The sequence below is a fragment of the Neomonachus schauinslandi genome, chromosome 16, assembly GCF_002201575.2.
Source record: "Neomonachus schauinslandi chromosome 16, ASM220157v2, whole genome shotgun sequence".
NCBI classification, from domain to species: Eukaryota; Metazoa; Chordata; class Mammalia; order Carnivora; family Phocidae; genus Neomonachus; species Neomonachus schauinslandi.
In genome coordinates this window covers 26,374,137-26,386,897 of record NC_058418.1, presented here as the reverse complement: position 1 = coordinate 26,386,897, position 12,761 = coordinate 26,374,137, and the positions used below count along the sequence as shown (strand labels likewise).

Below are 12,761 nucleotides of genomic sequence, written 5' to 3'. Positions count from 1 at the left end.
TTTGCTGTGGGGGCTGACACGTGCATTGGAGGATGTGTGGCAGCATCCTGGCCTTCTACCCACTGCATTTGCCAGTAGCAACAGCTACCCTCAAATCAAAAACGTCTCCAGACATTGCCAAACGTCCCCTGTGGGGCAAATCACCACCAGTTCAGAACCAGACTCTAAACAGAGTAAGACTGATGCCTCTCAGCAAAATTGGATATTCTTTATAAAGACTTAAGTAAAAATTATCCATCAAGGGACGCCTGGGAGGCTCGGTTGGGTGTCTGCCTTCGGCTCAGGTCATGATCCCATGAGCTGGGATCAGAGCCCCACATTGGGTTCCCTGATCAGCGGGGAGCCTGCTTCTCCCTCTCCCTCTGCTGCTCCCCCTCCTTATGCTCTCCGCTGTCAAATAAATAAATAAAATCTTAAAAAAAAATTACCCATCAATACAGAATAGTGGACTAACAGCACCTTAGCTGCTGTTTTTTTTTTTTTTTAAGTAGGCTCCACGCCAGGTGCACAGCCCAGCGTGGAGCCCAACGTGGGGCTTGAACTTACGACCCTGAGATCAAGACCTGAGCTGAGATCAAGAATCGGTCACTTAGGGGCGCCTGGGTGGCTCAGTCGTTAAGTGTCTGCCTTCGGCTCAGGTCATGATCCCAGGGTCCTGGGACTGAGCCCTGCATCAGGCTCCCTGCTCAGCAGGAGGCCTGCTTCTCCCTCTCCCACTCCCCCTGCTTGTGTTCCCTCTCTCGCTGTGTTTCTCTCTGTCAAATAAATAAAATCGGAAAAAAAAAAAAAAAAAAAGAATCGGTCACTTAACTGACTGAGTCACCCACGCACCCTGATGCATATGCGCCATCATGCAGTAAGGTTGGCATGATACTAAATTTGAAAACGTAATGTAATCTTCATGGCAAATTATGCCTCAGCTTTCTCATCTGCAAAACAGGAATACCACCTTCCAAATAGGACTGATGCAAGGATTAAATAATATATAAAACACCATGACACAAAAACAAGTAATCCATAAAGACTAATTATTTTTATTTACAAAATTTAAGGTCTAAAGGAATCAGTCTATAGTTTTAGGAAGGTCTTTTCCAACTAGCATATAAGTAAAGATAGTAGGGACAAAATAACAGAGATTGGTATTAATGATGAGAAATCAATGTTTCTAGGAAAAAAAACAAAATTCCCATAGAATGTTTTGAGGGAAGACAAAATAATACCAAAGAGCTTAAAAAAAAAAAAAAAAAAAAAAAAACTAAGGGTGCATACAAAAAGCTACAGTTAAAAAGTACCATGAAGCTACTTTAAAAACCACATACCTCTTTCAGCAGTGCAACCAGAGGGGTCATGATATCCTTAGTCACCATGTCATCACAAACTTCAAAACCTCCACAAGCACTGAGGTTTCTACACAAAAAGTTTAAAATGTTTTACTTTCTCAGAGCACATGTCACAAAACACTTTTAAGCTGTCAAATTTAATCTCTCCCCATACTTGTTTTCCAGATGAAACTGCTTATGATTTCTGCAAGATGCTACAGAACCAATCCACAGATTTCTATCAGATCTGTTCTGATCCTGGTTCCATGTAACAACTTAATTTTGAAGTCTGAGACAATACACAGGTGCATGACAACAGGGAAGGGAGAGGGGAGAAGACTTTTCCTACTTAATGCAAACAAATCACAACATGATCTGATATGAAGGGACATTTTCTTGGGATCAAGACTTCAAGGGCAGCAAAGGTGAGGCTGAATGACAGCGAGGCTGAAGGAACGCTGGCGAAACTGAATTTTAATTGGGAAGACACTGCTTGCTTGCCTTCTGAGTGCACAGCACTGTACCAGGCACTGAGTATATGGAGATGAATTGGAAGATGTCCCCACAACCTTCCAGGAGCTCCCAGGATATGTAAGCCTCAGGGAAAGGGTAGGCCTTCCTACATGCAACTTCCTCCAGCATGTGGCTAATCCCCATCCCTCCCTTAGGGTTTTCTTCCCTGAGCCCCCAGTTATATCCTCTCATAGCACCCTCTGTAATTATCACTGGTTGTAATTATACAATTGTGTGATTATTTTGGTTAATGCCCGTCTCCCTCAATACTGTAAGATCCATGAAGGACAGAAATTATGTCTGTCTTGTTCACTAACACGTGCCCACAGCCTATCCAGCCCATTGCCTAGTGCACAGAAGGCACACAAAATACACTTGCTAAATCAATGAATCAAGCGTAATGTAACAGAGCTGCAAGAACTGCAACCATTAACTTCTACTCTTGCCCCCTCTACAGTCCATTCTCTGTACAGCCATCAGAGGAGCCTTTTCAAAAGGTAAATTACATCAGGCCACTCCTACTCACAATAGGCCCTTCAGCCCTACACTATGGAGGACATCACTCCAACCTCATCTCCTATGATACCCACCCTCTACTATGTTCAGCCACACTAACCCTTATGTTTCTTTCTTTTTTTTTTTTAAGAGCTTATATATTTGTCAGAGAGAGAGAGAGGGAGAGAGAGCGAGCACAAGGAGGGGGAGCAGTAAGCAAAGGGAGAAGCAGGATCCCCGCTGAGCAAGGAGCCCGATGCCGGACTCGATCCCAGGACCCTGAGATCATTACCTGAGCTGAAGGCAGACGCTCAAACAAATGAGCCACGCAGGTGTCCCAAACTTTCTGTTCTTTAACCATGTCAAGCCCTTTGCTGCCTCACTTCTTTGCTGTTCCCTCTGCCAGGAATGCTTTTCCCCTAGATCTTCATGTCTGGCTCTGAGGCATCAGGTCAAGTGTCATCTACAGATCGGAATTTAAAGTAACTTCCCACCTCCGGCTCATCATCCTCTTGGTATTCTCCATCGCCCTTCTCACTATCTCCTATTACCTGTTTTACCAGTTTCCTGGTCTCCTGTCTCCTCAACATGGGTTCTGTGAAGGCAGGCATCTCGGCGCTCTTGCTCAGCGTTCTGCCTGTTCAAACCCCCTGCACCCAGAACGCCTGCCACACACACTGGAAGAGCCCACAGGACCTCGGGACTTTGGAGGGTTCTTGGAGAGACCGTAAAGGATGTTAGGCCTTGCGGGGAGGATCCCTGACGGCTGCTGCAGCTGAAGCAGCCAGCTGGACAGACGGAATGCGTGTGGCCCCCGGGCGGCGTGGGTTCCTCTGGAGTCTGCAGGCTGAGTTCAAATCCCCCCTCTGCAAATGGGAGACCCTGGGCAGTCTGGGTCTCCCGAGCAGCCGCAGGCAAGTGCACCGTGACAGGCGACGGGGCATGGCACGCACGGGCGCGCCGGCTGGCCGCCGCGACCCCCCCTCCCGGCTCACCTCAGCGCGCCGGCCGCCGTCTCCCTCACCGCCAGGCTGGGGTCCAGCAGCAGCGGCCCGAGGCGGCGCACGGCGTCCCGACGCGCCAGGCCGGGGAGCGCCGGCCGCTGCTGCACCAGCCGGGCCAGCCCCGCGCAGGCGCACTCGCGGACCTCGGCGCTCGGGTGCTGGAGCTGCGGAAGGGGACCAAGTGTCAGAGGCGGCGCAGAGCGCAGGCGCGGGGGCCGCGGCAGGGGCGCACCGCGCTGCCACGGGGCTCCCCGCGAGCCCCGCCCCTCGCGGCCCCTGCGAGCCCCCGCCTCACCTTTTCTAGCAGCTCCGCCGCCGGCCCGTCATCCTCCTCTCCCTCCGTCCCGTTCGCCGCCCCTGCCGCTTCGGCCTGACAGTCGCCCGTAGGGGAGAACTGAGGTCGCTTGAAGCGCTTGGTCCGGCTCTTGCCCATGGCGATGTGCGCTGCGGGGGAAAGTCCGAGAGAGGAGGGCAACAGCGGGACGGTGGAGGCTGCTGAGCTAGGGGCAAGGTCCTGTTACCGAGAGGGTCTCGGTGTCACTGCTCAGGCGGGCCTGCTGACGGCCGGAGCCCACATGGGAAAGAAGTGCGCAGGCGTGCCGCGTGTCGGCGGGGAAGAGCGGGCTGGCGCGGGGAGTGCGCAGGCGTAATGAGTGGGCGGGGCCAGACCTGGACGAGGGGCGGAGTCCTGTGTTTTTTCCCCGGGAAGTGGGAGGCAGGACTTTGATGGGACTGCTGACTCCCACCAGCTGCACCGAGTGCGCTTCTCACCAGCTAGTGACGTTTATTGTTACTGAGCCTTGCCAAACCTTTATTTTCACAATAATCAAATGCGATTAAGGATACCTAACTTGCAAGGTTATTGTGAGGCTTACCTAAAATTGTGTGAAGCGCCTAACACCAAACCTAACATATTTAATTTGTAGGTGCTCAAAATTATTAATCACGATTTTTTTGTGTCCCTAGGGCCTAGCACAGCTCCTGTCATAGTCAAAAACCCGGTTAATGTTTTAGAATGAATGTACATCTATTTTTTTGGGGGGGGGGGAAGGGGCAGAGGGAGAGGGAGAGTCTCAAGCAGACTCTGCTCTAACCACAGGGGGCTGGATCTCACTACTGGAGATCAGGACCCAACCCAAACCAAGAGTCAGTGGCCAACCGACTGAGCCACCCCAGTGCCCAAATGTACATCAATGTTTGATAAGATGGACTCCCTAAGTTAATCTTCCTGCCTTGGTTTCCTCATTTGTAAAAATGGGAACACCAATAATATATCCCTAATGGAGTTGGTATAAGGATTAAATGTGTTAAGTGTGTTTAAGGTGCTAAGAACATTCACTGGCACACTATAAATATTGCATACATTAACAGCAAAATGATTCTTTGACAAGTATTTATTGAGCACCGGACACAGTGCTGAGCAATGGAATAAAGCAATAACCAAAACAGATTTGGTCCCTGTTCTTTGTCTTTGTCCTTAGGGGATTTACAGTTTAGAGAGAGATGTCTTAAACACATAATTATATGAATAATTAATTATAGTTGAATAATTGTAGTATAGCACTAAGAAAGAAGGAATTATACAGGAAGATCTTCTGTAGTCTTTACAATTAAACATGTACATATTGAGCACCCCCAAAATGCATAGCTTTCAGGTCAATATTGTATGCGAGAAAAGTTCTACCCTGTGGCAACCCCCTCCTCAAAGAGTGGACTGTCTAGTAAGGTAAATAACGTTAATTACTACAGCATATTTTGGAAAATAGTCACAGAGGTGTAGCTAAGCTTGTACAAAATTTCTGGCCTATCAAAGACCACTGTAAGTACAAGGAAAACTTGGAGCTCCAAATGTATATTGGTAGATTTTACTTCCTACTTCTGTCTATTTGGTCAATTTTGTCCTGCCACCTCCCCAGTCCGAGCTACTGTCTTCTCTTGCCTTGACCACAGGGGCTTCTGGTCTTTCTTTTTCTACCCTGCCTATACATAAGAGTAGCTAGAGTGATTTTTTTCCATCCTTCTCATATTCACTCCCTCGATTAAAACATTTCAGTGGTTCCCCTTTCTCTTAGAATGAAGATCAAAATCTTACCAGGTAGCAGATAGGAAGTAGCAAGGCCAGATTCCACCTTCATCTCACATTACCTCCTGCACTCTGGCCCTTAGCCACCCTCCATAGGGTTGAGATCTCTTCTGCCTAAGGACCTTGAAAAGGCTCAGTCCCCATCCCTGTCCTGGTGAATCCAAGTGTCACTTTTTCATAGGTAGCTCCTCTGATTTCAAAGTCTGAGACAGATCTCCCTTGAGACTGCACTTATCTTGTTCCTTTGCTTCAAAGCACAGCTCCAAATTACAGTTAACAATTTAATTTTTTTTAAGATTGATTTAGTTGAGAGAGAGAGTGCGCGGGGCGGGGGTCAGAGGGAGAGGTAGAGAGAGTCTTTTTTTTTAGGATTTTATTTATTTATTTGAGAGAGACAGAGAGACAGTATGAGCAGGGGGAGGGGCAGAGGCAGAGGGAGAAGCAGGCTCCCCGACCCTGAGATCTTGACCTGAGCTGAAACCAAGAGTCTGATGCTCAGCTGACTGCGCACGCCATCCAGGTGCCCCTTAACTTTATTTGTGTATAATACTCAGACATATCCACACAGTCTCTCCAACTGCACACTAAACCCTGTGAGGACAAGACTGCCTATCTACACGGATCACCGTACTCCCAACACTGGCCCAACAAGGCCTATCTGGCACAGAATAGGCATATGCAATTTCTTTTTTTTTTTTTAGATTTTATTTATTCACTTGAGAGAGAAATAATGAGACAGAGAGAGCATGAGAGGGGGGAGGGTCAGAGGGAGAAGCAGACTCCGCGCCGAGTGGGGAGTCCAATGCGGGGCTCAATCCCAGGACTCCAGGATCATGACCTGAGCCGAAGGCAGTCGCCCAACCAACTGAGGCGCCCAGGCATATGCAATTTCTTGAATGAATAGAGACCACATAGTCAGGAAAGAGTAGAGCATGCCACCCAGACAGAACAGGAGGAGAGAAAAAAAAAAAAAAAAGATTCCTGCTGTTTCTCTCACTGTGGGGATAAGCAAGAAAAAATGGTCCAAAACCTTAGCTAGGGGAGAACTCTGTGATCTGTTTTCATTAGTTACTCTTTCCTGGGAGAAATGAACATTTCTGTTAAAATGAATGATAAACTTTACTCAGTGAACTTAAGATCCCTTCTGGGAACCAGAAAGATAGCAGTTTTAGGAAGAGCCCGGTGACCTTTAACTAGTCTAATAATCTGTAACCAGTCACTTTTTAAAAATCCAGTCAAGCAAAGGTGCCTGGGTGGCTCAGTCGTTAAGCGTCTGCCTTCGGCTCAGGTCATGATCCTGGGGTCCTCGGATCGAGCCCCGCATTGGGCTCCCAGTTTGGCAGGAAGCCTACTTCTCCCGCTCCCGCTTCCTCTGCTTGTGTTCCCTCTCTCGCTGTCAAGTAAATAAATAAAATCTTAAAAAAAAAAAAAAATCCAGTCAAGCAATGATTATCCAACCATCCCTTTTTCCTACAAATTATCTTTGTTGAGAGGGAGTTTTTGAATTAGACTGCGTAGAACCTCTTTCCTTGAGACAATAAAAATGCTTATAATCAATTATTGGTCACATATATTTTATTTTATTTTATTTTATTTTAAGATTTTATTTATTTATTTGACAGAGAGAGACACATTGAGAGAGGAGCACAGGCAGGGGGAGTGGAGGGGGGAGAGGCAGCCTCCCCGCTGAGCGGGGAGCCCGATGCGGGGCTCGATCCCAGGACCCTGGGACCATGACCTGAGCCGAAGGCAGACGCTTAACGACTGAGCCACCCAGGCGCCCCGGTCACATATATTTTAAATAGGAGCTAGCTGTTCTCACAGATTCCTGTTTCTCTCCCTGCATATTTTGTAAGGTAATCTTCCTGAAGAAAACACTCTGATCAGGGCGCCTGGGTGGCTCAGTCAGTTAAGCGTCCGTCCTGGGATCGAGACCCGCGTCGGGCTCCCTGCTCAGCGGGAAGCCTGCTTCTCCCCTTCCACTCCCCCTGCTCTGTTCCCTCTCTCGCTGTCTCTCTCTCTGTCAAATAAATAAAATCTTTAAAAAAAAAAAATCTTAAAAAAAAAATTGTACCAAGAAATGTACTTTTGTTGAGTGACTGCTTACTTATGGGCCTAGCCTCTTCAACATTTGATATTGAATTATAGATTAATAAGTTGCAAATAATTTTGTCCATTCAAGATACAAATTATTTCTGTCCAGTAGAAAATATAACCTCAAAGGATACAATTCCATTGCCTTGGGGAACATCACCAATTTGATATCTAATCTAGGAATCTTAGTTAAGCAAATGTTTCCTCACTGACTATATACATTTCTGTTTCTCCTTTAAACCGTTTTTACTGGGGCGCCTGGGTGGCTCAGTCATTAAGCATCTGCCTTCGGCTCAGGGCATGATCCCAGGGTCCTGGGCTCCAGCCCCGCATCGGGCTCCCTGCTCCGCGGGAGGCCTGCTTCTCCCTCTCCCACTCCCCTTGCTTGTGTTCCCTCTTTCACTGTGTCTCTCTCTGTCAAATGAATAAACAAAATCTTTTAAAAAAATAAATAAATAAACCAGCTTTACCATTCTCCTGGTTCCTTCATTAAGGAACTGGCACATACCTACTATGTTTATCTGAGTCAATTTTTTAACTTGTTGCCCATCATCCTTTGTTTATTCATAGGGTAAGGAAGGTGTTCACCAGGTACTATGAAGTGAAGAGGCAGGTCACAAAGCAGCATATATAATATAATCCCATTTTTGGAAAAACACACAGAGGAAATATCTATGAAAGTATACATATCATGACACCTGGGTGGCTCAGTCGGTTAAGTGTCTGCCTTCGGCTCATGTCACGATCCTGGGGTCCTGGGATCAAGTCCCACATTGGGCTCCTTGCTCAGTGGGGAGCCTGCTTCCCCTCTGCCCCTCCCCCTGCTTGTGCTCTCTCTCTTTCTCTGACAAATAACTAAATAAAATCTTAAAAACAAACAAAAAAAGTATACATATCAAAGTGTTAACTGTGTTGGCCTCTGGGTGGAATTAAAGGAGAATTTTTAAAAATCTGATTATTGGCCTGTTTTATTTGGGGGGGGAGGTTTCTAGAATGAGCAGATAGTATTTGCATTATTTTTTAAGCCATGAAAAAAAGTTTTAAGGAAATACAGTATAATTCTTCCCTCCTCGGTGTGGCCCCCGTTTCCTGTTACCCTCACACTCCCCTATCACTGGTCAATGTCCGCCCTTGATGCCCGGAAGACTCTGCTGTAAGATTTAGGACTCCTGCCACAGCTTTAGGGTCTGGATCAGCAGTTGATTTTTTTTTTGACAGAGAGAGACAAGTGAGAGCAGGATCACAAGCAGGGGGAGAGCGAGAGGGAGAAACAGGCTTTCCGCCGAGTAGGGAGCCCAACGCAGGGCTCGATCCCAGGACCCCGGGATCATGACCCGAGCCGAAGGCAGACGCCCAACGACTGAGCCACCCAGGCGCCCCAGCAGTTGATATTTTGTTCCTAATGTCAGAGTCATTCATCTAGATATTGTTGGATGTTGTTTGCAGGTTATTTGCAGCACAAGAGTTTCATGTAGCAAAATCATCTTACATTTGTAGAACTCAAAACTATCCACTTAAAAAATTTTTTTTCGAAATAGGCCCATTTAATATTGCAGAGTATTTCCTTTGCTCCCAGGTGGGCAGCATTGCCTCCCTATTGGTAGTTTCTTACTCTTCTTGCTCAGGTCTCGGCAAACCCCGTCTCAGTCAAGGTAGTTCTGGCTCTTCAGTGAAGAGCTGGTACCTTCCTATCTGTTTTTTTTTTTTTTTTAAAGATTTTATTTATTTATTTGAGAGAGAGAGCACATGAGAGGGGGGAGGGTCAGAGGGAGAAGCAGACTCCCCGCCGAGCAGGGAGCCCGATGCGGGACTCGATCCTGGGACTCCAGGATCATGACCTGAGCCGAAGGCAGTCGCTTAACCAACTGAGCCACCCAGGCGCCCCTCCTATCTGGTTTTAATTGGGCATGTCAAGGCTGGCTTTGGGTCATCCAACGATTACTACAGGATTTCAGTACTCCTTTTATTTTTTTTATTTTTATTTTTTTAAAGATTTTATTTATTTATTTGACAGAGAGAGACACAGCGAGAGAGGGAACACAAGCAGGGGGAGGCGGAGAGGGAGAAGCAGGCTCCCCGCAGAGCAGGGAGCCCGATGTGGGACTCGATCCCGGGACTCCAGGATCATGACCTGAGCCAAAGGCAGTCGCTTAACCGACTGAGCCACCCAGGCGCCCCTCCTTTTATTTTTTTTTACTTTTTTTCGGAACCAAAAGAAATTTACTTATAAAATTTTCCACTTGACCAGTGGTGAGAACCAAGAAAGAGTCAACCCCACTAATAGTCTTTAAGCCCGTGTGTACAAGAGAACAAGCACAGTAGCTCTTGATGAGGAGGCTGGAAAGATGTCCCTTCTGCAGGTCTTGCGTTGCATAAGGACATATACTTAACCACAGGGGTCATTGCAAAAGTAGCATCATGGTATCCGGAGACTCAGCTGAGCCACTGCTTCTAGAGTGCTATTTCTTGTCTACCTTACATAGCTGTTTCACGACTTTTGTTCATTTCTTTGTTGGCTGCTTTCTTTTTCTTTCCTTGGTTGGTTTTCCACTTGTTTTTTTTCAAAGATTTTCTTTATTTGACAGAGAGAGAGAGCACAAGCACAGGGAGCTGCAGGCAAAGAGAGAGTGAGAAGCAGGCTCCCCACTGAGCGGGGAGCCCCATGCGGGGCTCGATCCCAGGACCCTGGGATCATGACCTGAGCCGAAGGCAGACGCTTAACGCTTAACCGACTGAGACACCCCAGGCGCCCCAGGTTTTCAACTTTTTCTCTGTGTCTCCTTTTCTTTCTGCTCTTCTATTGTCAGCTCCTTTCTTTCTGCCATGGTTGCCTTCTTCCTCTTCTTCTTCATCATGAACACTGGTGTAAACTGCTTTGTGATAGCCTTCCCGGTTCCAAGCGATTTTTTTTTTAAGCTTTTTTTTTTTAAAGATTTTATTTATTTATTTGACAGAGAGAGAGACAGCGAGAGAGGGAACACAAGCAGGGGGAGTGGGAGAGGGAGAAGCAGGCTTCCCGCTGAGCAGGGAGCCCGATGCAGGGCTCGATCTCACGACCCTGGGATCATGACCTGAGCCAAAGGCAGACGTTTAACCGACTGAGCCACCCAGGCGCCCCGAAAACTATTTTTTTTTTTAAGATTTTGTTTATTTATTTGACAGAGAGAGACACAGCGAGAGAGGGAACACAAGCAGGGGGAGTGGGAGAGGGAGAAGAAGGCCTCCCGCGGAGCAGGGAGCCCGATGCGGGGCTAGATCCCAGGACCCTGGATCATGACCTGAGCCAAAGGCAGACGCTTAACCGACTGAGCCACCCAGGCGCCCAAGATTACTTTCAAGAAAAAAAAAATCAGGAGGAGACAATATACTGCAGTTACTATGAACCAACTCAAGTTTGACTGTGGAGGTGCCCCTCCAAGCAATTTCAATGGCAAAAAAATTTTATCCCGAGGGCAAAGATGGTGTTCTCCTCAGTGTAGCCCTGTGACCAATCCAGTCGCAGCCAAGGATTGTAGCCGGTCAAACTTGAAGCAGAATGACCTCCACTTCTTTTTAGCTGATTCGGATTTGAGCTCTTCTGAGTCCAACACATCAGGCCTGAGTTTCTCAAAATTGTCCCAAAACTCAGAATAGATTTGGTCATCTGCTTTGGTGAGTTTCAGGAACTGTGGGTCAGCTTGTAGCTGTCTCCGCAGGCTTCATTGCTTCCCTGGCCCAATCCATCTCCGTATCAGGATCATTGCCGTAAGACACGGCTGGCAGCATGTGCCACCGACACCAGGTCCCCAGAAACTGGCTCAGCAGCCCCACCAGTCACCTCCATGCTGCACCCCACAAAGCGAGTGCCCATTTCCCGGAAATGACTATTTGTGTGCTCTTTCTGTAGCTGGTTGGAAAGGGAGGGTTCGTTTTATTTATTTTAACCTAATATCACTTTGGCTTAAAAAAAAACAACCATCAACGATCACACATTTCTTTTCTTCTTCTTCTTTTTTTTTTTAAAGATTTTATTTATTTATTTGACAAAGAGAGACACAGCGAGAGAGGGAACACAAGCAGAGGGAGTGGGAGAGGGAGAAGCGGGCTTCCAGCCAAGCAGGGAGCCGGATGCTTGTGCGCCCTCGCTCTCTCTCTCTGTCTAATAAATAAACAAAATCTTAAAAAACATTTTTTTCTTTTTTTTAAGTACGGGATTTTTTTTTTTTTAAAGAATGCTAATATCTAGTAGTCATTGCCTGAAATGAGCCAAATCAATTTTGTGTTGTAGGATATTTACATCTTTGTCCCTGAAATCTACTGCCTGCCTTGTTGGCTGTTTGGCTCAAAACAAAACAAGACAAAACAAATAAAAACACCGTGAAAAATACCTAGGTTAAAACAAGTCACTTCTACTTGGTGAGATTTAATCCTAATACAGATTGCCCTAAATCCCATCTAACCCACCCAACCTCTGGACAGGGATAAACCTTAAATGGCTATGATCAAAACAGGCAATCCTGTCCCAAAATGCTGAGAAACAGCTTAAGGGCATATTATTTACCCAAAAAGTCAACAAAACCAGTTGTTCTATATCTTTGCCCAAACCAGTATTTTCAGTATTTCTCATTTTAGCCATTTCAGTAGGTGTATAGCAACTGGAACTCTCAAACAGTGCTGGGGGGAATGTAAAAAGGGGCAGCCACAGGGGTGCCTGGCTGGCTCAGGGGGAGGAGCATGCCACTCTTGATCTCAGGGTTGTGAGTTCGAGCCCCATGTTGGGTGTATAGATAACTTAAAAATAAAATCTTAAAAAACAAAACAAAAAAACACCATGGCAGCCACTTTAGAAAAAGAGTTTGGCAGGTTCTTGTCAAGCACTCAGTTCATAATCCAGCCATTCCACCCCAAGGTAGTCCCAAGAAAAGTTAATATACCCACAAAGACTTACACATGAATATTCATAGCAGCTTGCACATGAATATTCATAATAGTCCCAAACTGGAAACAACTAAAATGCCCATCACAGGTAAATGAAGAGGGGCGCCTGGGTGGCTCAGTTGGTTAAGCATCCAACTCTTGGTTTCAGCTCAGGTCATGCTCTCAAGTTTGTGGGATTGAGCCCCGTGTGACACTCTGTGCTCAGTGAAGAGTCGGCTTGAGATTCTTCCCCGTCTCCACCTCCCCCTCTTTTTCCCCTCTGCTCACCACCTGCCCATTTGCACTCTCTCTCAAATAAATAAATAAAATCTTTATAAAAAAAAACCAGTTAAGGGA

At 46.7% G+C, this 12,761-nt stretch overlaps 1 protein-coding gene and 1 pseudogene across 3 annotated transcripts in view; both read right to left on the bottom strand.

Moving 5' to 3' along the window:
- HEATR3 (HEAT repeat containing 3) overlaps positions 1–3,896 on the bottom strand; it is a 40,285-nt gene extending 36,389 nt beyond the window's left edge. For 2 of the 3 annotated variants that reach the window (XM_021705826.2, XM_021705827.2), the window contains exons 1-3: positions 3,627–3,896; positions 3,323–3,495; positions 1,320–1,407 (exon numbers count right to left, since the gene is read on the bottom strand). In XM_021705826.2, coding sequence (XP_021561501.1) covers positions 1,320–1,407; positions 3,323–3,495; positions 3,627–3,764 — 399 coding nt within the window. In that variant the 5' untranslated portion in view covers positions 3,765–3,896. The remainder of the gene's footprint in view (positions 1–1,319; positions 1,408–3,322; positions 3,496–3,626) is intronic. The other variant, XM_044922183.1, reaches the window with a different exon arrangement.
- Positions 3,897–6,919: 3,023 nt separating this feature from the next.
- LOC110593536 lies at positions 6,920–11,488 on the bottom strand (annotated as a pseudogene).
- Positions 11,489–12,761: the final 1,273 nt, after the last annotated feature.